The 24,647-nt window shown below is 37.8% G+C and overlaps 1 protein-coding gene across 5 annotated transcripts in view; it reads right to left on the minus strand.

The window, feature by feature from the left end:
- LOC105470974 (RNA binding motif single stranded interacting protein 3) overlaps positions 1 to 24,647 on the minus strand; it is a 1,471,638-nt gene that overhangs the window by 845,579 nt on the left and 601,412 nt on the right. For all 5 annotated transcript variants that reach the window (XM_071090773.1, XM_071090775.1, XM_071090774.1 and 2 more), the window contains one exon: positions 7,744 to 7,917. In XM_071090773.1, coding sequence (XP_070946874.1) covers positions 7,744 to 7,917 — 174 coding nt within the window. The remainder of the gene's footprint in view (positions 1 to 7,743; positions 7,918 to 24,647) is intronic.

The following is a 24,647-nucleotide window of genomic DNA, read 5'->3' on the forward strand; positions in this document are numbered from 1 at the left end:
TTAGAGTTATAGATTTCATCTTGTTTCAAAGAGAGGTGACATCACCAACATACAGAGGATGGCAAAGAGGAAAGGCAGAACAAGCCTGTCTCTTAGATGATGTTGATCAACTGCTGCACCAAATGTAGAAATAGTTATTGTTTCTGTTACTATTGTTGAAAAATAAACCAACCCAGGTTTAGCGGCTTAAAACTACAGCCATTTTGTTATGATCATCGTTTCTGCAGGTGAGAAATTTAGATAGGACACAATGAGAATGATTTGTTTCTTCTCTCTCATTCCTAGGACTTTAGATGAGAAGAAACCAATACCTGAAAGTGGCTCAGACAGTTAGAGAATGTAATCATCTGGAGAGTCATTCACGCTCATGTCTGGTACCTCAAGAAGTAGGCCCAGGAAACTATTGCCCAGAGAACCAACATATGGTCTTTCCATGTGGCCTGGGGCTTCCTCATTGCATGGTGATTGGAAGAGTGTGGTGACAGTTTCCGGAGAGAATGCATTCAGAAACTAAGCTTTTCAAGAAAACCAGATAGAAGCTGCATAGCTTTTTCTAAGCTAAAAGTCACACTGCATCACTTCTACCACATTCTATCAATTAGAAGTGAGTTACAAAGGTCAGCCAGTTTCAAGAAGCGGACTTTGAGACCCCATTTCTTGGTTGGGAAATGGCAATGTCATATTGCAGAGAGAAATGTGGACTGGGTGGCATTATTGAAGTCATCTTTGACTAATATAAATGTGCACCCCTACATGCAGGCTTTTCACTCAGGCAGTGAATATAAACCTTACCATTTGAAGCCACTGTCAGTTGGATGTTCTGTTATGAGTAGTAAAATAATTTTAATTGATAAAGTTTTTTAACCCACCTTAAATGAAGTCAACCATGTTATTATCTGCCTTGTATATTTAGTCTTGGAGATTTTTGTTAGGGGAAAAAATTATGACCTTAGATGTGCTATACAATGAAAGAGATACAGGTGTGCTGAGTATTTAATCTCTTGGCCTTTGGGAAAATTGAGCAGAGTTGGGGGCAGCTAGAGTTCTGAATTCTGAGCAGCTCCTTTCACTAAGAGTGGCCTCCGTGATGTAAAAAATGGATGAAGCTTAGGGAAACTACCATCGAGCCAAGGTCTTCAAACTGTTCACATATGCCTAGAAGAATTTTGAAAAATTACATGTCCTGTATCCCATTTCTCAGTTATCTAAAAATCTCATTATAAGTTTAAATAATTGCAAAAGATTTAAGTTCCAGACTATCCTTCTCCCTTAGCACAGAGATATATACATGGCTGGAAAAGACTAGAAGCCCCATTGGTTTATGGTACTTGATTAATCATTACATGAGGCATCGCCTTTGTTGGTGCTCCCTGGGGAGACTTTAAACCCTGCAGCAATGAATCACAGTAAGATTTATGTGCAAGGAATATGGCTTTTTTGTAAAGGACTGTGGTAGGGAGACCATATAATATAACTTCTAAACCTAAATACATTTTAGAGTTAAAGAGGATATCATTAATAACTGTACTATGAAATAAGCATAAACTAGGAAAACTGGGGAATATGTTGACCTTAACTATTGTAATACTGGTGAATTTTCAGGCAAATCAGTTTACAAAAGAGAATTTACAGTATCTGGAGATATGTTCATTTTATCTTTGAAAACTGTCTATTTTCAGTACTTTTTGAAAAATTTTCCATAGCTCCAAGAGTCTAGGTAAACCTACTATTAAGCTAGTATAGAGCAATACTGATTGTTAGTGTTGATACACTTCCACACATCAGTAAATAGAATAAAATAATTAGAATAACCAATGAAAGTTAATAATCTAAATCCCAGCATTTTTGTATCATTTCAGAAACTACAAACAAGTAAGCTGTGATTCCAAGATCTCTTTCTGGCTTAGGCATTGGAGCGCAGAGATAGAGGACCTGTGACAGAGGATTTGCTATTTATTTGCAAAGTTGGTGATCTTGATGCATAAAAGTCCTCATGTAGAAGAAAGGAGACTTGCTATCTCTTCCTATCTTTTCTATACACTTCTAAAAACAAAAACAAAAAAAAAAAATTGCATGTCCCTGTCCATGGGGAAAAGCATGGTCTAGGTGGAGGAAACAGCTATTCAGGCATTAGGTGTCATGGATATAGGCAGTTGCCATGGATATAGACAGAAAATGCGTTTACCGTGGGCTAATGTCCTTTCTGGTAGGTTTGGGAACCCTTGTTCCATTTGACAACCTAACTCTTGGTGAAAGGCAGTTGTCTCTGAGCCTTGTAAAGAAGTTTATAGGGAGGAAACCTCCTGGAAACCTATTTAATGACTAAAAGAGAAACTCTTCAAGCAAGACAGTACTAGGTCTGCACCCTTCCCCTTTCACATCTTTTTTTTTTTTTTTTTTGGAAAGAGAAAATTACTACAGGCTTCCCACTTTTCTTCTCCTTTGTGCCTCCTATTTTCTGAAGGGATAGACAAAGGCTTAGAAGAAGCCTCCACTATCTGCAGGGAGCATGAACCTCTGAGTGCATTACCATCACTCTTCTGTTTTCTTTACCTCTTTCTGCTTTGTCTCCCTTATTAACTGGGCTACACTTGGGCACTGTCTCCTGATTAACCTCAATGAGGTGAAAAGTCATATTGTACTTCCTCACTGGAAAAGGAAAAAAAAAAAAAAAAAGGTACACAGGCTCCTGGCCTCAGCACATAGGATCAGATCATTCCTATCCACTTTCCATCTCTTTCTAATTCCCTTCTTCTCCATGTCCCTAGGATCATATAAATTACAATAATTTCAAATGTGAGAAAAGAAAAAGAGTAAGAGAGGAGTAGAGGCGGGGAGACCAGAGAGCTAGTATGAAGGCAGCCAATGAATCCTCTTCCTTATAATTAACATTATCCTCACATAATGGTTATCAATTAATAGAAAGTTGTTGGAAATTTGATGTTATTCCATATGTTGTCATGAAGCAGACAGAGTTATCATTTAGCTACTAACAGAAGTGTCAAATGAAAGATCACGCCCACATACAAGTCCATATACTATTTGGAAACTTGTGGAATGATTTTTGGAACAAAATGTACTACAAATAATATGACTAAATAAGTTCACTTATATATTAGTAGCTTCCTTGGATAACAAAAGGTATTTCCATATTTAATATGTGGCTTAAAAGTTATAATATTCCATTACTTGAATATTTTGAATATTACTTTTTGCCACTTTTTGAACATTATCCAAGATGGTGAGGGCGTTCTAGATGCCTGGAAATTGTTTCTTCATTTATTAGTGCAGTGAATAAAACATTGGTAGAGCTTTAGTAATTCTGTCTTTGTATTTTCTTTTAAGATATGTATTGGAGCAGTTACCAAGGGGATAGTTATCATCGACTTCATTTTAGAAGTGGAGAAACAGTGGATTTCTGGAAAATCAAACTTATATTTGTGAGTTTCAATAATTTTGAATTGCCACAGGGATTTCATCCTCCATCACTCAAAGAATCCCTCTCATATTATCTCCGTCAATAAGATAAGCCTCATTAATTTCAAGAAGTCCCAAATACTTACCTAATGATTCAGAAATTAGTCGTTGAGTCATGGAATATTATGATCAGCATAAGGTGAATACTGGTTCACCAGAATGTCTATGACCCAACCCCCAGAACCTGTGAGTATGACTTTATATGGCAAAACAATATTTGCAGATGTGATTAAGTTAAAAATATTTAGACATGGAGATTATCCTGGATTAGACAGGTGGACCCTTAAATGAAATCACAAGTGACCTTGTAAAAGCAAGGCAGAGAGAGATTTGACTATACATAGGGAAGGTGATCTGAAGATGAAGCAGAGATAGATTTGAAGAAGCTATGCTGCTGGCCTTGAAGATAAAGAAGGGCCTATGAGCCAAGATACGCAATGAATATAGCTCTGGAAGCTGGAAAAAGCCAAGAAATATATTTTCCTCTAGAGCCTCATGAGGGGGCACAGCCTTACCAACACCTTGATTTCAGCTCAGTGAAACTCATTTCAGACTTCCAACCTCCAGAACTATAAAAGATAGACATGTTGCTTTTAGCTCAACATTGGTGGTAATTTGTCACAGCAGTCATAGGAAACTAATACAGTGACATACAAAAGGGCTCTGAGAAAATCCTTACTTGGTCAGGCAGAGGCCTAACTGCATTCTCAGATAAAATCTCAGATTAAATCTGAGAATAAAATTTCAAGGTTACCAATTCCAAGTTAACTAACCAGACATTCATGGGATATCAGGATTCCTTAGAAGCAGGGGAATAGAGGCAAAGGGGGAACCCTTTGAGTCATATATACTTACTACACAAATACCACATTGGCTGACACCCTTGTAACTCCAGGAAATCCAGTTAAAAAACTGGAAATCTTCAATCAAACTAGTGACTTGGAGAAAAGGACATGAGTCTCACAAGGCAGGCAGAGCATTTATAGCTCCATTAAAGGCTACTAAATTATATGACTCAAGAAAATCACTGGGAATCTATTCAGACAAGAATTCCATTTCTGTGGTTTTTAACCACGAAACCACTGTGGATCTTAGGCTGCATAGCAACTATGGAATCCACTCTCACATTTTGAAGCTCCAAATATTTCTCTTGCAAAATGAACTCAAGTAAAAACTACGAAATAGTCAACATTTTTGTATGTTGTCTTCCAAATCCAGCCCTCAAAGTCTCCCTATATTGAACCTCTGGTATATTTTTAGATTATATAATTCCTTACACAAAGCAGTAGCAGAGTTAAATGAGCACTGATGGCTGAGTCAAGAGTTTAATGCCATCTGATCAGGCATAGAAGGAAATTTGAAAGAAAGTTATAATGTGGGAATAATGAAAGAATGCCAAGTAGGCTTTAAAGTTGATCCTCAGAGTGTCCTTGAAATCAGAAGTGTATCGCCCATGACTATTTTTTTAAGGATTTTCTAATCTTTTGCTTCTACTTTTCTTACTTGACTCACTTGACTCACTTGACTCACAGCAGTGGGACAAAAGAAAGTATCAGATGCTGGGCCTTAAAGTACAAAAAGTAGCTAGATAACCTGTAATTTTCCTGGTGGTTTCTAAGACATGATAGCACCTATTGTTTCCTCCTACCCCCAGAGCTAAAATCAAGTATCCTGTAAACGCAAATATTTCTCTAAAGAGTAACATGCACATTTAAACTAAATGATTAACAAGGGTTCTATCTAAGATACAATCATGTAATTGTCCTTGGCGTGTAAATAAAGACAAAGTGATTCAATGTCAAGGGACAACATAATACAATGGATAAGAATACTAGTGGGAGGCTAGACAGCCAATCTTTGGAATCTCAGACCCCACTTCTTGTTGTGTCACTTAGGGAAAAATACTTAATATTTTCTGAACTTCATTTTGCTAACCCTTAAAATGATAATAATAGTAACTACTTCCTAGGGTTGTTTTGAAAAAAGTGTGTGTGTGTGTGTGTGTGTATGTGTGTGTCAAATGCATGTAAAAGTACTTAGTACAGAGCTTGGAAAACATTAAGTGCTCAATTAATGTCAGCTACTTTTAGATGACCTTGAAGTCAATAAGAATATGAATGAAAATACTTTATTAAATCAAAATTTGTCAACTTCTGGCTTGACAAATAACTACTCAAGAAGAAACTAATGAGACATTAGATATGAAACCGGTTTCTAAAGAAAAATTTATGCAAAAATAAATGCAACTTGGTTTTTCATTAGGAAAACAAGTTCCATATATTTTGAACATCAAATAGGTCAAAGGATATTACAAGAAAATGTATTTTTTTTTTTTTTTTGCAGTCACACACATGTGTGTGTAAAACTCTCCTAATTTGACTCTGTGCTTTACTTCTTATTACTCCACCAGAAATTTTCCACTTAGCAGCCAGACTGAGTCCTAAAAAAATTATGTCATGTCATTTCCTTGCTTAAAACACTCCGATGGTTTTCCATCACAGTTAAAATACAAACTCCTTACTTGGTATTACAAAGTGCTACTTTTCAATCTGAATAAAGTGGCCCCTGTCTCTCTCTCTGACTTTATCTCTCTATTCTCTCCTACATTCCAATGACTTTCTCCCTGTGTAGGGAACCAGGCTCATTCCTGCCTCAGATCCTTTGCACTGTTTCCTCTGCTTAGAAAGCTCATCCTCCCGAACTCTGCCTAGTGATATCTCTTTTTCATTCAGATCTCAGATAAAACCCGGCCTCCTGAATGAGGACTTGGTAGACCACACAATCTCAAGTAGCCACCCAGTTATTCTCTGTTACTTCAACTTTTTTTAAGTCTCTATGTAGAATTTATTTTGCTTAGCATATGACATTGTGGCATAATTTTCTTTCTTGTTTGCTTCTTTGTATTTATGTTTATTTACATAATAACCAACTTCCCCATTCCCTAGAATAGAAGTCCCGTAAGAGCAAGATTTTGTCTTGTTCACTCTTGGGTTTCTTTCACCTGGAAAAATACTAATCATATTAAATTGTTAATAATGTTTAATAAATTTTTGTTACAAGAAAAGATAAATGAAAAGAAAAGATGGTCCAAGTAATTTCAAAACTGTTGTTAACACTATCCTTGTATATATATCCTGCAAATGTCCAATTAAATGCCAAAAGTTTAATTATTGAGTCAAAAGTATGTGCAATTTAAATTTTGTTAGTTATTTCCAAATTGCCTATGAAAAAAGTCATACTAATTTACATTTTAAGTGAACTCCTTGAGTCTTCTTTTAAGTGAAATTATGACATGATATTTGAGACACATTCTCTCAACTTAGAAGCCCTGCATACTTTATAGTTCCATAATCTTAAAATGCCAACAGGATAGCCGAAGTACAGAAGTCTACGATAGGTCTTCTGAATGAAATGGCTGCAGAATCCATGCCTACTGTGACTCACCAATTAGACGATCTGCTACGAGAGGCATGTGTGATTCACTTTCAAAGGTCTTTCACTTTCTAGGAGTCTTGTACATGGGTTCTTAGCAGTGAAGAGAGATTTACTAATCAACATTAATCATGACGTTTTCCAAGTATACAAAATGTAATTTACAATCAAAGAAAAATTTTATGTCATGAGAACTGAATCGAAACACAGAAAAACATACTGGTGGAACAGGTACCCTATTCTAAAAGGTCCTCAAATTCCATGAGTTGATTTTTCCCTTACTAGAGGTTTATTTCCCTTGCCCTTTGAGTCATCTATGCCAACAACCTCAGATGTCTGTGTGATAGCAACTGGAAAATACTCTACTGATGAACAGATTTCCACATATTTATGTCTGTATAAATATGTCAACTAGGCCACTGATGAAAGTGGGGGCATCTGGGATCCCCCCGCACTGGCTTCTTATGTCATTTTGAAAGGCACTCTGTCTTAGCACAAAAGCAACCAACTAAATTCACAAGCAACAGTCAAAAGGAAACCAGAAGAATAAAACTAGAGATATATGTGTATCCAGTCTCCACACCAACACTACATCACTTAGAAATAACTTTTAGTGCAATATCAGTTTTCAGCAAAAATCATCCAAATATGTTACTTAAACACTTAAAAGACTTCTTAAATTCTTATCTCTTTTACTCAAGAGCAGCCTATTCTTACTGTAGAAGGGTTATGTTATTAGAAAAAAAAGCCCAATTAATAGATACCCACTCTAGATTGAAAACATAACTTCATAAAGCATCCAATTTTCAAAATACAGAAAAATGAGGTACTTACAGCAGGGTGTCCAGTACAGTAGGTATAGCTGGCATGGGACTGGTAATGCAGGCTGGCTCTTGGAAAGGAGTATGTGTTCCAGGCTGGTTGGCTGCTGTTCCACTGCGAGCTGAAGCCAGGGCTCATGGTCACTCGTGACTTACTAGTTTGATAGGCTCTCACTGTGGAGCTAGACTATCAAAAAGAAAGAAATGCAATGTGAAGATAGCTCTTCATTAAACTTGAGCCAGCAATATATCACAGCATGTGTTCTCATGCATGGCCAAAGCACAGGACTCAGCTGATTAAGAGAAATGGCTGATGGCTTAAGAGGATGCATCAAATACTGTTCAAATACTGCATCAAATACTGTTCTGAATAGGATAAAAGTATTTTCTCACTATTCGAATTTTGACTGGATCACAAAGCACAAAGGTTCTTTGAAATTGATCTTATTGAAAACAGTTTTTTTTTCTCGTTGCAAGATGCAACTTCAGCCTTCAGAAATAAGATATGTTTTAGTGGTGACAGCAACAGTGAAATTTTCGATTATATAAATGACCTTTTATTATAGTGTTCACCTTAGAAATTCACCATTAGTCTCATCTGAAGGCAGTAAACAAAAGTCTTAGTTTATAAGGATTGGATTAAGGCACAGGCCTTCTCAACTCTAACTAGTCTTTAAATTCCATAAGTCTATGGCTATCCTGGGAGGCATCAACAGGAATCTGGATACATTTATACAGGTCACCATTCTACTTTCTAAACACAGCAAAATGGTGAAGGATTTGAAATCGTCATTCACCCCCAACCTGCTCTACCAACATAACTGAAAATAGAGGGGTAGGAAAATATGCATTTTTTGCATATTAAATATATCTGGTTGTTCGTAACTGTGCATAGGGTAGAATTCACTGAAAACAAAACTCACTTGTATCTTCTGTCCTTCTTTGTCCTCAGATGGCCGTGGCATATAAGGCATATAATAGTTTCTTTTCAGAGAACACTTTCTATCCTCAAATTGCAATAGCCACTTACCCCAGTAGCACAGTAACTTTCACAATAAATTCTATTTATAAATCTATGGGCACATGCCAACTCAATCACTGGGAAAATGTGCTAATCGCTTTGCCATTATATTCAGGAAACCCAGTGGGGAAGAAACTTTTATCCATTATTGTGTTTCCCATTGGGGTAGATTCTGATACCATTAAATACTTAGAAGAACAATTTTCTGAAGACAGGTTTGAGCATCTTGGGATAACCAAAAGAAAGCGAAAACCTCAGTGATTTAAATGCTCTAAGTGGGCCATTTCTCTCACAATGACCTTAAAAATATTAGGAAAGTGAAAAGAAAATTTAAATCTGTGATTTAATGGTAGTTAATAATTTAAAATATGTAAACCAAAAACTGGAGAACACAGCCTTGCTAAGGTAGCCAAACTTATTTGGTGATCTGTCTTTCCCCATTAAAATTCTCCATCACCACTCTACCATGTACGCTGTCCACATGATTCGATAGTTCAATAGTTCAATGAGATCTGCAGATACAGCATTACAAAGGTATGCATATTGCATACCTTCCCAGGACAGACCTCTGTTGAAGAAGTAACAGTGGACTTTTGTAAAAATAGACATTTGTGCTTGAAGTATGTAAGCCCTGTATTTATGTAAAAAAACAAAACAAACAAACAAAAAAACCCTGTTATTTGTATGCCATACACAGTCACTTCAAAGAATAAATGAGCCCACCACAAAACTTACCTTTGGCCTTGATAGTGTCTTGATTTCTGCTCTGCAACTACGGTCACTAAAATCAAACACTTTCACTTTGGTTGCTTCTGTAAGTAGCTATTTCAAGACTAACCCTTGTAGTTACATGTTTGTCTCTTACCATGTTTTCACACTTAGATTAGAAGAGAGGATTTAAATTTATGCATAAATAACTTTGTAAATACTCTCACCTCTTAGTTTCCTTATGTTCCCAAGTGGCATTAGTCTCTCCTCAATGATTTTAATCACAGTGGTCCCTTGCAAACTTTCCTTCCCCTCTTTTGTAAAGCTCATGCTCAAGTTGTATCTTATACTTGTCCCCACTTCTAAGGCCTCCAGATTATGTCCTTCTCCTTCCTTCTCTCACAGAGCCTATATGGTGTTGCTCAAATACTTCAGCATATTATTATGTTGTTGTAGATTATTCCCTATGTGCATAAAACTCAGCTTCCCAACCAGGCTTCAGAGAGCCCACTTAGTTCTAGACAATATATTGTCTCTTCTGTGGCTGTAAGGAGTTTCTTCCTCCTTGGCTTTTGAAACCTCTAACAGTGTTTACCCCCTCCTCATTACAATCATCTTTCCCTTAGACTCCTTGTCCCTTCTGATGGTACCTTGTCTCATGTCTCACTATCTGCATCCTTTTTTCCTTATTCTCCCTAAATTAGGTTATTTTTCAGGCCTTACTTCTTGGTTCTGTATTCTCAACTCTCCTAACTTTTCTCCTTTGTGAATTTATTCATGGTCAAAGCTTTAAGTATTACTTCTAAGAAGATGACTCCCAGATATAAATGAACAGTCCAAACAGTCTCCGGAATACCAGTGCCAAATCTTAAAACACCTGCCTAATACCGAGGTGTAACTATGAAGCATCACAAGAAGAACCAAAGTTTAAATTACCAGGCATAAAATTAAATGAATTGTTTTACTCTAAGATTTCACCTCCCCCACAGTTCATTTTCATTTACTTTTGTTAATGTTATGATCACCTTTAAAATCAGTTTCCTTAAAGACAGAACGACTTTGACTCATTTATCTCTCTCTTTCAACTCCCGTTGTCAGTGTCACCAGATTCCATTGTATTTATCTAAGAGTTCTTGAATTTATGTTGTCCTTTTCATTCCCATTGTCACTAACCATTTTTTAGGATTTAGTCAATTTATGTCAGAGCCACTAAAACTAAATCGAGAACCTTCCACTTTAAGCCTCGATTGACTCTCCACAATGACACTAGATTTGTCTTTCTAAAAGCATGCTTTTACTATATGACTATTCCTTGCTGAAAAATATTCAATGTCTCTCTACCATCTACTAGACAAAATTAAAACTTCTTAGTCTCTCATTTGAGAGTCTAATGTCATTCTAACTGACATTGCAAGGTTTATTTTTTGTTCCTTTCCATATAATTTCAGCATCCAGATAGAGTGTTGTTCCAGATAGTTTGTTACTCCAAATATGACTTACATGTTCATGCCACTGTCACAGTCATCACTTTCTTTCGTTTTTTTTTTTTTCAATCTTAAAAAAAAAATCATTTATTGTTTACAGTTCTATAAGAGCTGATTTCCAGACATAGAAGTTAGTTGAAGGAAATTTATTTTTAGAAAACAAGAAGGAAACTCCAACCCAGGAAGCAGGTAAGTATTTTCATAGTGACTTATAAGACAAAGAAAAGGGGATGGAGATAAGACCACTTGTAAGTAAAGGAATATCTGATTCAAGATTATTCTTAAATAACTACACAATTCATTTATAGGTTTATTTTTATCCATCTATTTTTCTTTCTACTGTATTATGTGTATTATGGTGTCTGTCACTAAGACATAGGTATAACCTGGAATTGCATTAGTGAAGTTGTTTTTTTTTTTTTTTTTTTTTTTTTTTCAATTCACACTTTGATGAACCTGCCAGGCTCAAACTTCTATAAAACCTATTCTAATAGCCTCAGCCACCAGCCCACAGGGAATTTTGTTTCTACAAGGTACTGACATTACTGATTTTCTGTCATGATCATCTGATCTTTTCCTCTCTGTGGCTACCCAGGAAATTAACATAATAATATCATCAGCATAACTCACCAAATTTCTTAATTAGCCTTTCATACTACAACTCTGATGTCCCAACACACATCTTTTAGAATAGGTGCCTATTTGTCTTTCTTAAGAAGCATATCACAACTCAAGAACTTGTGTACAAGTAATTCATTTTGGAACTGATCCCAGAGAAAATCAGTAGGATAAATCAGTAGGGATAAAGAGTGAGCCAGTATGTTTGCATCACTGAATAAGTTATTCCTGTGGAAAACTGAGGCTCAGTTCCACTGAGGACTCTGGGAGACAGTGTAGAACATGCTGTGGAATTATTCTCCTCAACATGTGAGGAAGCTAAAGTATCTAACCTCCAGTTCTCATTTGCACTGGCTAAGGGTTGTTCCTTGAAACATTGATTTCTTGGCACTTCTGGTCTGTTCCACATACAGGCCAAAAGAAAGTTCTCAAGTAGAGTGTCCCAGGACACTGTAGACATGCTCTAGAAAAGTAAGTGTCAAGAAGGTATGACCAGAGTATTGGTAATATCTGATACTAAATAGATGACTCCATGAACGTTTTTGCATCTATCATAGAACTCAAGGCACTCACATTTTTATTCTGGGTGACTAAGAGGAAGGGCTCAAAAACACTGGTCAAACTGTCCTGACCACACTGCCATTACAGACTTGCAAAAGCAATACACAGAGGAAGATATCAGAATGGCCAGTAGATACAGTAAAAAATGCTCAAAATCATTAGTCATCCAGAAAATGCAAAACAGAGCTACAATAATATACCAGTTCATACCCACAAGGATGGCTGAAACTACAAAGACTGATAACACTAAATGTTAGTTAATCATTAAAGACCTAAACTTCCCAAATATTGTTCATGGATGGGTAAAATGATACAGCTACTTTGAAGAGCTGTTGGGTAACATTTTCTTTTGTTTTGTTTTGAGATGGAGTTTCACTCTTGTTGCCCGGGCTGGATTGCAATGGCGTGATCTCGGCTCACCACAACCTCCACCTCCTGGGTGCAAGCAATTCTCCTGCCTCAGCCTCCCAAGGAGCTAGGATTACAGGCATGCGCCACCACACCCAGCTAATTTGTATTTTTAGTAGAGACAGGTTTTCTCCATGTTGTGGTTTTGAACTCCCGACCTCAGGTGATTCACCCACTTTAGCCTCCCAAAGTGCTGGGATTACAGGCATGAGCCACCATGCCTGGCCTGAGTAGCATTTTATAAAATTAAACAGGCAGGGCTTGGTGGCTCACACCTGTAACCCTAGCAGTTGGAAGGCCAAGGTGGGCAGATAACTTGAAGTCAAGAGTTTGAAATCAGCCTGGCCAACATGGTGAAACCCTGTCTCTCCTAAAAATGCAAAAAAATCATCCAGGCATGGTGGTGGATGCCTATAATACTAGCTATTGGGGAGGCTGAGGCAGGAGAATCTCTTGAACCCAGGAGGCAGAGGTTGTAGTGAGCCGAGATTATGCCACTGCACTCCAGCCTGAACAACAGAGCGAGACTCCATCTTAAAATACATAAATAGATCGGGTGTGGTGGCTCATGCCTGTAATCCCAGAACTATTGGGAGGCTGAGGCAGGTGGATCACGAGGTCCGGAGTTCGAGACCAGCCTCACCAACATGGTGAAACCCCCCCCTTCTACTAAAAATCAAAAATTAGCTGGGCGTGGTGGCACACGCCTGTAATCCCAGCTACTCAGGAGGCTGAGGTAGGAGAATGGCTTGAACCTGTGAGGCAGAGGTTGCAGTGAGCCAAGATCATGCCACTGCACTCTAGCCTGGGTGACAGAGCGAGACTTGGTCTCAAAAAAATAAATAAATAAATAAAATAAACAAAAATTTTTTAAAAAGATAAAAATAAAATTAAACATACTTCCACCTATGACCCAACAATTATACCCCTAGTTATTTACCCAAAAGAGAAAATATATATACAAAAACATTTTATAAGAATATGAATAGCAGCTTTATTCACAGCAGCTCCAAACTGGAAATGGCCCACTGTCTATCAACAAGAGAATGGATTTTAAAAAATGGAGTACATTTATATAATGAAATACCCTTCAGATAACAAAAATAAACTTCTAATACATACAGAGACATGGATATATCTTAAAATCATGCCAAATAAAAGACAGAAGCAGAAGAATAGATGTGTGTTATTTATTTATATGAGGTCTAAGATGAGAAGAAAATATTTAGTCATAGAAATCAGAAAGTGGTTGCTGGGCAGTTAAGTAGTCAAGCCAGGAGAATAAGGTAATAGTCTAGAGTGACAGAAATGTTTGCTATCTTATTTTTAAGGTACTCATTACAGGAATGCATATACTTACCAGACCTCATCAAATTGAACACTTGAGATCTTTGCATTTTGTCTTAAATATATTTCAGTTAAAAAGTATATACTGCTATTGCAAAAGACTCTGAATTTTCCAAGATAAGAAAGGTTAGAGATGACTCTGAAACTGAAGCCCACTGATACCCAAATTCTAATTTTATAGACTCCATAATCAGTTAATCTGAGTTCTACTATCTTTCCCCTCCTTGGCACGACCTCTGAGAGCAATGCCAGGGAGTATCTAACAGCCAAAAGGCAGGCAGCCAGAAAGAAGAGCAAAGAGTCTGGATAAAGATCCTCTGAATAACCAAGAGCTGGCAGCATTATACGGTGTCTGCCAACAGATCAGGGGTCAGGGCTGTTGGAGCAAGAAAAAATGGAGCACAGCACAAAAGAAGAGGCTTCTTACATGCTTCCAGAAATTACAGAGCTCCAGGGAACACTTGCTGTTCTATCTACTCAGTCAGCACCAGCAAACAAAAGAAAGAAAGGGAGGGGCAGAAGGACGCTGCACTAAGGAAAAAAAAAATGCAATGAGGAAGCAGAAAATAACCAATACGATAAGATTCCTAGGCACAATTTAATAAGTGTTGGGGGAAATAATAACAGCTAATACTTACATGCAACCTACTATCTATCAAATACTATTTCAATATATTTATACTGTAGCGACTCATGTATTCCTCATAACAATGTTAAGAAGTAGTTATTATTATAATCTGCATTTTCTAGGTTAGGAAACTGAGGAAGAAAGAAATAAAATAACTTTAAAATTTAAGCTCATATAACTGCTAAACTGTTGAGTTGGGATTCAAATCCAGGCAGAGACTTCTTTCTTGAATTGGAATTCATACTCTCAAATATTCTGCTATAATGCTGCTTAGCTTGGGTTCTTCCAAAGCAGATTCTAAGACAAAGACTGGGTTGGGTTTGTTTGTTTGTTTGTTTGTTTGTTTGCTTTGTTTAGGGGGAGAGGAGAGGTAATCCTGAAAAGCAAATAGGGAGGAAGAAACAGAGAGCAAATGAAGAATCAATATAAATGTGTTATTGAGATCTATGTTATAAGTTATAATCCAAAAATATAATTCTAAACCTTCCAACCAACTAAATGGACCCCTCCTCTCAGCCAAGGGCATTCCAAAACTAACCTGAAACACTAGTTCAGGCCATGATAGGAAGATGGAGTCAGACATACCTCATTGTACCCTCCTCCCTTTGGAATTCAGGCATAACAGAGCAGCATTAACATTGAAACAGAGACCTTAAGACTGACAAAGCAGACCCTTTGTAGCAAAAAGAGATTAACATGACAGGTATCAGGCCCCGAAATAAATTGAGAATTTAACCCCTCAGTATATTTAATATTGAGTTGTAACCAATATTAGTAACCAATTACTTTTGCACCAACCTATTATGCCTAATATTTCTTTGACATATTTTGAAATGGGCCTGCAAATCCATCTCTTGTGGGAAAAATCTATATTCTGTAGAGAATCCCCTTCCCTTTCCAGGTCTTTCCTTATCCAGGAGATAGTTAACTAAGAGTGTAGTAACTTTTTAAGTTTGATAAAAACATTTACAATCTATTGTCTCAGAAGCTTGCGACCTGGGACTTCATCTTAATAATAAGAACCTTGGTCTCCATAACTCTTAATCTTAAACCCAGACACTCCCTTCTATTGATTCTATGCTTTTAGGTAAACTCAATCACCTGCCAACCAGAAAATCTTTGAATCTACCTATGGCCTGGAAGCCCCACCCACCCACTTCGAGTTGTTCCGCCTTTCCTGACTGAAGCAGTATACATCTTACACTTACTGAATGATGTCTTATGTGTCCCTAAAATGTATAAAACCAAGCTGTAGTGTGACCACCTTGGATACATGTTAGGACTTTCTGAGGCTGTGTCATGAGCATGTCCTTTATCTTGGAAAAATATACTTCTGAATTGAAGCCTGTCTCAGATACTTTTTGGTTTACAAAGGTAAAGATCCTGGATCCTGCTGAGGTCTCTGAGAAGTATTCAAAATGTCACCCAGAATTGTCCATTGAAAGATGAGAGCTAGAGATTTTGCCACTGGGTAAGGGTTGCCCTCAAAGGAATCATCCCACTGGTACTTCTAAGCTGTGTCTGGGCATGAGAAAACAAGCTTCCCTGGCATCAGAGAAATCCATGGGCAGAAAGTGGAAAGGCACACAGGTGAAATCAGGCAGGATGCTGTCAAGTGCTAGGTGAGTTAGAACTGTCCATCATAGTTGCAGTTGAAACCAGAGATGAGCTAGGGATGAGGATGGGGTAATGTGATAGTTACTACTATCAACCAAGTAACAATAATACTTAGAATACGTATTCTAAGAATGCTTACTCTAAAAATAATGAGTGCAATGGTGATAATCATAATATCAATGCTAATTGAACACCTGCTTCTACACATCTTTCATGCATTGTCTCTCTGACTCATCAAAACAATCTAATGTTGTAGGTGTTATTATCCACATTTTACTGATGAAGAAATTGGAATGTACAGAGTTCGGGCACCTTGTTTAAGGACACACCAACTAGTACGGATACAGAGCTAAGGATTAAAAGTTTAAAGGAAACATAATTATGGTTCATTATCTTATTAACAATCTGTTGTGTCCACAGAATAAAGCTCAGAAATGTACCACGTATCCCACTCTGAAATGGAGATTAAAAGATAAACCATTATAGGTATATGGTAACATAAATATATAGAGAAAGTCAATGATCCAAAAAAGCAGAAGATTTTTATAAGATGCAGGAATGGGAACTGCTTGCTGTTATAGAATAATACCATCTTTGTTTGTTGCTAATATGAATATCATGTGATAATGTGCTAAAGTTACCTCAAGTTCAACTATCAGTGACAATGCAATAGCCCACTCATATTGCCCACATTTGTCTCCTTAAAAAGTTACTCAGGTCCGGGTGCGGTGGCTCACGCCTGCAATCCCAACACTGTGGGAGGCCGAGGAGGGCAGATCACCTGAGGTCAGGAGTTTGAGACTAGCCTGGACAACATGGTGAAACCCCGTCTCTATTAAAAATACAAAAAATTTAGCCGGGCGTGGTGGCACATGCCTGTAATCCCAGGTACTCGGCAGGCTGAGGCAGGAGAATCGCTTGAACCTGGGAGGTGGAGGTTGTGGTGAGTTGAGATCGTGCCATGGCACTCCAGCCTGGGTGACAAGAGCGAAACTCTGTCTCAAAAAAAAAAAAAAAAAGTTACTAAGTCACTACTGGTGAAGGTCCTCAGCAGGAAGAAATTGCAAGATAATTCTAGAAATAGCCAATAAATTTACACTGAAACCACTTTAAGTATATTCTAATTAAAACTAATGCCTTAGTCTTAAGGAGAATTTATACCCTTTCTGGTAAGTACTATTAAAATATTTGGAGTATACTGCATGTACTAGTAGACCAGAGTATCCTATGATAATTATTGTAGTAGACATGTTTCTGCAGCCTTTGCAGTTCAGCTAGTCCTCTTACAGCTCCTGCTGAAACACATTTTTATACACACATGGTTATTCCATGTGACTTCCCCAGTGTGAGTCTGAGTGAACCAGGCAGTCACCTGAAGAAGACTGAACCAATCAGATGTCTTTTCTGGAAATATAGAAACGTCACGCAATGAATTGTAAATCTCTATAGGGAATTTGAATTAAGAAGTGATGCCAAGGAAAAACTGGGATTTAGTTGTGTGAATGAAGACACAGACCAAAAAAAAAAAAAAAAAAAAAAAAAAAGGCCTATCTAGGAAGGGATAACAGAGAGCAGGAGTGAGAGAGGCAGGGGTCTGAGATGGGGAGAGGGTGAAAGAAAAAGTATAGACAGTAATAGAGATAGGAGAAGATCTTATTCAAAGGTGGTGAAAGAAATATTTCACTTCTGGATGGTTTCTTAGTTTTTCGCTCCAGTTTCTTGCAATACGTGGATCCACTACTGATTCTGAGCTCCACTTGGCATTCCTTTATCCAGATATTAAGTTATTCTTTTCTGCTTAGATGATCTTGAGTAGAAATTGCAATTAAATGACCACTGACTAGGCAAAGTGGAAGGAGCAGATGCACAGAAAGAAGCAGAGCTGAAGGACCACGTGGCTCAGAGAGAGAAACCAAGGACTTTCTGGTTCTGATAAGATGTATAACATGTTTCATAGGAATCCTGTGTATCATTCCAGTGACTCCCGCTTTGTCTTTGCTAGCTGGAATAATTTCTATTCCTAACAACCAAATGGTTACTTTTTTTTTTTTTTTGAGATGGAGTCTTGCTCTGTCTCCCAGGCTGGAGTGCAGTGGTGTGATCTTGGCTCACTGCAAGCTCTGCCTCCCGGGTTCACATCATTCTCCCGCCTCAGCCTCCCAAGTAGCTGGGACTACAGGTGCCCACCACCATGCCCGGCTAATTTTTTGTATTTTTAGTAGAGACGGGGTTTCACCGCGTTAGCCAGGATGGTCTCGATCTCCTGATCTCATGATCTGCCCGCCTCAGCCTCCCAAAGTGCTGGGATTACAGGCGTAAGCCACCACGCCTGGCCAATGTCTACTTTTTAGACACTGGTAATCTTCCCCTTTGTTCATGTCCTTTCATTTTCCACTGTAAAATGCATTGATTGTCCTTCATCATTGGCTTTCAAATCAGTGTTTCCAGTTCACATTAAGGATTCAGTGACCCTCCATTGAAGATGTTAACGTTGTTTCAGTTCTAAAGCCAGAATCACGTAAGTAAAGATAAAAAGCCTGAACCAAACATTATACATAAATAATGACATTGTAAGTCAAGAAGTTATTATAAAATACTGCAAAGAATATGTGAGAAAGGCCATGCGGCAGATTCTTAAATATTTACTTAGAAATGTATCATGTATATGTAGCTTCTGCTCCAAAAACATAGTGTTATAGGTTTCCACACCTATATTTTTTGTACTAATTCTTTTTTTCCCCCATTGTTGGTTTTAGCAGTATTCATTATGAACATCATGATTTGGGAGAATTAAAAAATGTTTACATACGTGTGTGTATATGTGTGTGGTGTGTGTGTGTGTATTCACACACACACGTACATGCATTTTTTTAAGTACCCACAATGGACTTTTTGGTAAGCAAATGTCAACATGAAGTTCACAGAGAGGCTAAACGACTTCCTGTGTGTGTTTATTTCCCGTACTGCCTGTGAGGAAGTCTAAAAAGAACAATTTCTACCCAACAGCTCTCAGAGTTTCAATAGGTTTTTCAAAGTTACCTCCCCACCCCGTGCCCCAAGCAAAGGATTCCCGCTGTGTGGTTTCTAAAGATTTCACTTACAACTTGATGAATACAGAGCCTGAATGGACAGTAAAACCCACACCAAACCTCTCTTTGCACCCTGTGTGGGACAAGTGGTTACTTTGTTCATTTACAAAGGCCTAAAAAAGAGAGAGACAAACTGCCCCTATGGTATAAGAAACTTCTTTCAAATAAATCCTTATAAAGGGATCTAAATCATGGCATTCAAAAGGAAGGAGGCTGCACAAGGAAATGGGTAGAAACTTTTAAGTTCTTCTCATACCCTGTCACCCCAGAGGAACAGAAAATATATCTTCTCTTCTTTGACATTATCTTTTGTAACATTCCTCAAAGAGGAGTCTCTTGCTTGGTCTCCGTAGATTTGCTTCTCTGAGGAAAGTCAGGCTTTTTTTGTTATTGTTACTCCCTTGACATGGGGATTGTCTTTATTTTTCCAGCATCACTTGTTTTATGACTTGTAAACATAAAGTATCTGAGTGAGCTTTGGTTATCAGAGGCCCTTTTTATAAAATAGTCATAAAACATGGTGCTTTCTGGCACTTAATTTTATTGTTGTTGTCAAGCTTCAAAACTTCAAAGGGTGGAATGTGATAGAATATTTTTTGTGCTCTAGCAGACATGTTTTAGGGCTCTTACCAGCCATACTGTGCTTCCAGAGCTCCCACTGAAGTCTGTCCCTAGACCAGCAAGGTTATCCCAGGTGCCCCTTCTACTTACATCTGATAGGACAATGGAATCTCCTGATCTGCCTTGACTCCTCATATTCTGTCTCCTAAAAATTGGAAATTGCCACTCAGTGACGAGGAAACCTCTATTAGGACAAAATAAGAAAAAGCTCTGTCCACTATTAAATACTATTACAACGACTCAGAGTTCTTCAGAGATTAGAACAAGGGTTTCTGGTATGAATGTGAATGGAGAGGCAATTTCAAATTCTTCCAGTTGCTTTAACACAATTAGCTGGAAAAGGATAGATAGATATTAAAGCCTAGACACCAATTTTGACCATACCCACTCATACTTAATGATCCTGAGTAAGTCACTCCAAAACTGCACCCTCCCCTTCTCTGAAAATCCCTGGCTTATTGGGTTACTGTGAAGGTTGAAATAAAAGGAGGTATGTGAAAGTGTGTCCAGAATTGGTGGGTTCTTGGTCTCACTGACTTCAAGAATGAAGCCACAGACCCTTCTGGTGAGCATTACAGTTCTTAAAGATGGTGTGTCTGGAGTTTGCTCCTTCTGATGTTGGGACATGTTAGGCATTTCTTCTTTCTGGTGGGTTCGTGGTCTCGCTGGCTTCAGGAGTGAAGCTGCAGACCTTCACTGTGAGTGTTACAGCTCATAAAGTTAAAGCGGACCCAAAGAGTGAACAGCAGCAAGACTTACTACAGAGAGCAAAGGAACAAACCCTCCCGTATGTGTAAGGGGAACCCTGCAGGTTGCCGCCCACTGCCTGGGACAACCTGCTTTTATTCCCTTATCCAGCCCCACCCACATCCTGCTGATTGGTCCATTTTACAGAGAGCTGATTGGTCCTTTTTGACAGGGTGCTGATTGGTGCATTTACAATCCTTTAACTAGACACAAAAGTTCTCCAAGTCCCCACTAGATTAGTTAGACACAGAGTACTGATTGGTGCATTTACAAACCTTGAGCTAGACACAGGGTGCTGATTGGTGTGTTACAATCCTCCAGCTAGACCTAAAAATTCTCCAAGTCCCCTCCAGATTAGGTAGATACAGAATGCTGATTGGTGCACCCACAAACCCTGAGCTAGACACAAGTGCTGATTGGTGCATATACAATCCTCTGGCTAGACATAAAAGTTCTCCAAGTCCGCACCCCACTCAGGAGCCCACCTGGCTTCCCCTAGTGGATACCACGCCAGGGCGGTGGATGGAACTGCCTGCCATTCCTGCACCACGCGCCCACAGTCCTCAGCCCTTGGGCAGTCCCCGGTCCCAAAAGTATCTGGTACATAGATAATATTCCATAAAAGCATGTTGAAAAAGAGAATAGTAGAGAAAAGTGGCTCAGAGCACAGGTTCTGAGGGCTGACTGTTGTGATCAGCATAGCTGCTTACCCCCAGCTCTCTAATTCTGATAAACTCCCGTACTCTTCCTGTGCCTCAGCTTCTTTATCTGTAGAATTGGACTAATATTAGAACCCACCTTCTAAGATTGCCATTTGGATTAAATAAGTTAATAAAGCATTTAATAGAATTTCTTGTACTCATTACATGATGCTAATAACTATTATTGAATTTAAAAGCTACTATTATGTTTTATTCTTAAAACAATATAAACATATAACCTTAAGGACAGAAATTTGTGAAAGCCTTGTCTCCTCTCCTTTTCTACTTCCTTCCATTCCCCCCTCCTTCCTCTCTTTCAATTTTCCTCTCTCCCTCCTTCCTTCCCTCACTCTCTTCCATCTTCGTTTTTTCTTTGTTCCTTCCTTCCTCTCTTTCTAAATGAAACAAACAAACAAACAAAACCATAGCATAGGCTAATTTCTTTATATTTGAGGAATTGATGCTAATACTCATTTTCCTTTCCCATACTAAAAGTCACTCTACATCTAATTCTGGCTCAGTGCACATTCAATGAGCCCAAGCACAGGAGTGCTCCTGTGTGAGTGTGTTGGAAGTTAAAGTCATATAGAGCATCCCTGGAGGACAGTCCCACAGCCCCAGAGTAAGTGCGACTGAAATGGGCTGATTCCCCAAAATGAAATTAGCCTATAAAAATGACGATAAATTGAGAATGATTCTTACAAGTCTTTTAATAGTTTAACATCAAGAGGTAAGCTAGTTTATCTGTTTTAAGAGAAATTTCATTATGCTAGACCATAAATGATTCTAGGGCAGGAGTTAATAATCTTATCTCTGCACCTAATACCATGTCTGGTACACGATGCTCCACAAGAAAACCTATTCATTCATTAAACACTTATTTAATGGGGCTGACAATGGGCCAGATATTGTGTAGAAGCTGGCAGTACAACCATGAGAAAGAAAGACACAGACTCTGCATTTATAGATATTAATAATTAGCAAGAAAGGTAGACATTTTAATAAAAAAAGTGATATATTTGATATTTCTGTGGGTCTTGAGCTCAGTAGAAAGCTCTGTCCTGGAGATTTAGAATTCATCAGTGACTAAAACCATGCAAATGGACAGGCAGAGAGCTTAAGGCTATCACCAAATTTATTAGTATAAGCTTAAGGTGATGAGCTAATTCAATTAGGCCCAGTATCCAAAAAATTAATTCCCATTGGACAAAGACATAAGGAATGGCTTATTAGTGGAAAATTCTATAAAATTACTGTTTCCATGCTGCAAAGTATGGCAAAGTACCATGAGTAGTTTGCCCTTGGCAAGTTCATTCTAATATTAGTACCACTTATTGAATCTCTACTTCAAAGGGCACAGATTATTGGCAGTTTTCATTCTCAAGCACAGAATGTACTCTCTACCAGTTATGAAAATCATTACAGACTAAAAAACTGTTTTGAGTATCAGAGAAATAAGAATAGAGGAACCACTAAATCGTAGTAACAAATGATAATCCTCACCCAAGAACTATCCTATCCACCACAAAACTTTAGTTGCAATAACCCCCTCCTGCATTCTCTCTAAGGAATCTTGCCAGAAGTTATGTGTCTTCAGCATTGTATGATTTATGCTGTGGAATGTTATCATGGATTTGTTACAAACTACTTCATCAGCTATTGAATAATAGGCATTTATTGTCAACTTACCATGTGAGCAGTACTATGCTAGATCTTGCAGAAGGCACAAGAAGGTGACTGATACTCATGTTAAGTAAACTTTCCATCTATTGGAATATGTCAATAGACACTCACTAAATAGTTATTGAAAGAACTTTCTGTGCTCACCTGCTGTTACAAATTTTACTGATTTCAGATGTTCTACTGACATTTGAGCTAGTCTGTAAAATATTACCCAACTTGTAGTCCTTCGGCAGATTTTATTGTTCCTTCGTCTTTATTATCACATCATTTTGGAATTTACATTTTTTTGCAGCAGATGTATCTAAGTTCAAAAGCATTAAAATATGTGTTTATGCATGCACTTAATATCTTACCCTATCTCTTACATACACACAAAATTCAGAATCTTTTAGACCAGGGCTTGGCCATTTGTTTTACGACAAAGGGTCAGATGGTAAATATTTTAGGCTATATGAGCTATACAATCGTAATAGCAACTATTCAACTCTGCCATTGTAGCATAAAAGCAGCCATAGACAATCTGAAAAAAAAAAAAAAAGGAGTGGCTAGGTAACAATAAAACTTTATTTACAAAAGCAGGCAGTGGGCTGGATTTGACTTGCTGGAGTTTGCCAAATTCTGTTCTAAACTGTCAACTTTTTAAATTTATCGTACTTTCTTCACCAACAAGCATAATGTTATGGAAATAGAAGCTGGGGAAAGAAAAGATTTTGAATCAATTCATAAATTACTTTATGCCTATTGCAGAAAGTAATTGAAGTTGAAATTCAGAGGAAAGGATCATCAAAATAGAAGGTCTTTAAAACAGTATGAATAGTGATATTGATGAGAGTAATGGGGGAAAGGGAAATTGCTTTCTTCCTTCTATATCTACCAGTAGTTTGCTCCATATAACTACAGAATATCCAGTTAGAAATATCTTACAGAAACAAAGAGGAATAAGTATAAAGTTAGGGAACTATAGGTTGAAGAAGTTTATTTTTCACAATACAGATGCAGAATTCATTGTATATATCTCACAGTTGTGTTACACAGTCATGAACCGCATAATAGAGTTTCAGTTAACCACAGATCATATATATACAGTGATCCCACAGAATGTTGTAGCCATCATAACGTCATAGAGCAATGCATTACTCATGTGTCTGTGGTGATGCTGGTATAAACAAACCTACTGCACTGCCAGCTGTATAAAAATATTACACATGCAATTGTGTATAGTACATAATACTAGATAATGATAGTAAACAACTATGTTACTGATTTATGTATTTACTATGCTATACTTTTTATCATTACTTAAGAGTATACTTCTTCTACTTATAAAAATAGCTGTAAAACAGCTTGAGGCAGGTCTTTCGGGATGTATTCCAAAAGAAATCATAGTTACTGTAGGAGATAACAGCTCCATGCACATTATTGCCCCGGAAGACCTTCCAGTCGGGAGAAGTAGAGGTGGAAAACCTCCACATTGATCATCCTGACCCTGTGATAGCCTAGGCTAATTTGTGTGTTTGTGCCTTTGTTTCTAATGAAAAGTTTTTAAGTAAAAAAATAATAATAAACAATTTAAAAATAGGCAGGGCGCGGTGGCTCATGCCTGTAATCCCAGCACTTTCAGAGGCCGAGGCAGGTCGATCACTTGAAGTCAGGAGTTTGAGACTAGCCTGATCAACATGGTGAA

This window comes from Macaca nemestrina, chromosome 2 (assembly GCF_043159975.1).
Source record: "Macaca nemestrina isolate mMacNem1 chromosome 2, mMacNem.hap1, whole genome shotgun sequence".
Taxonomy (NCBI): domain Eukaryota; kingdom Metazoa; phylum Chordata; class Mammalia; order Primates; family Cercopithecidae; genus Macaca; species Macaca nemestrina.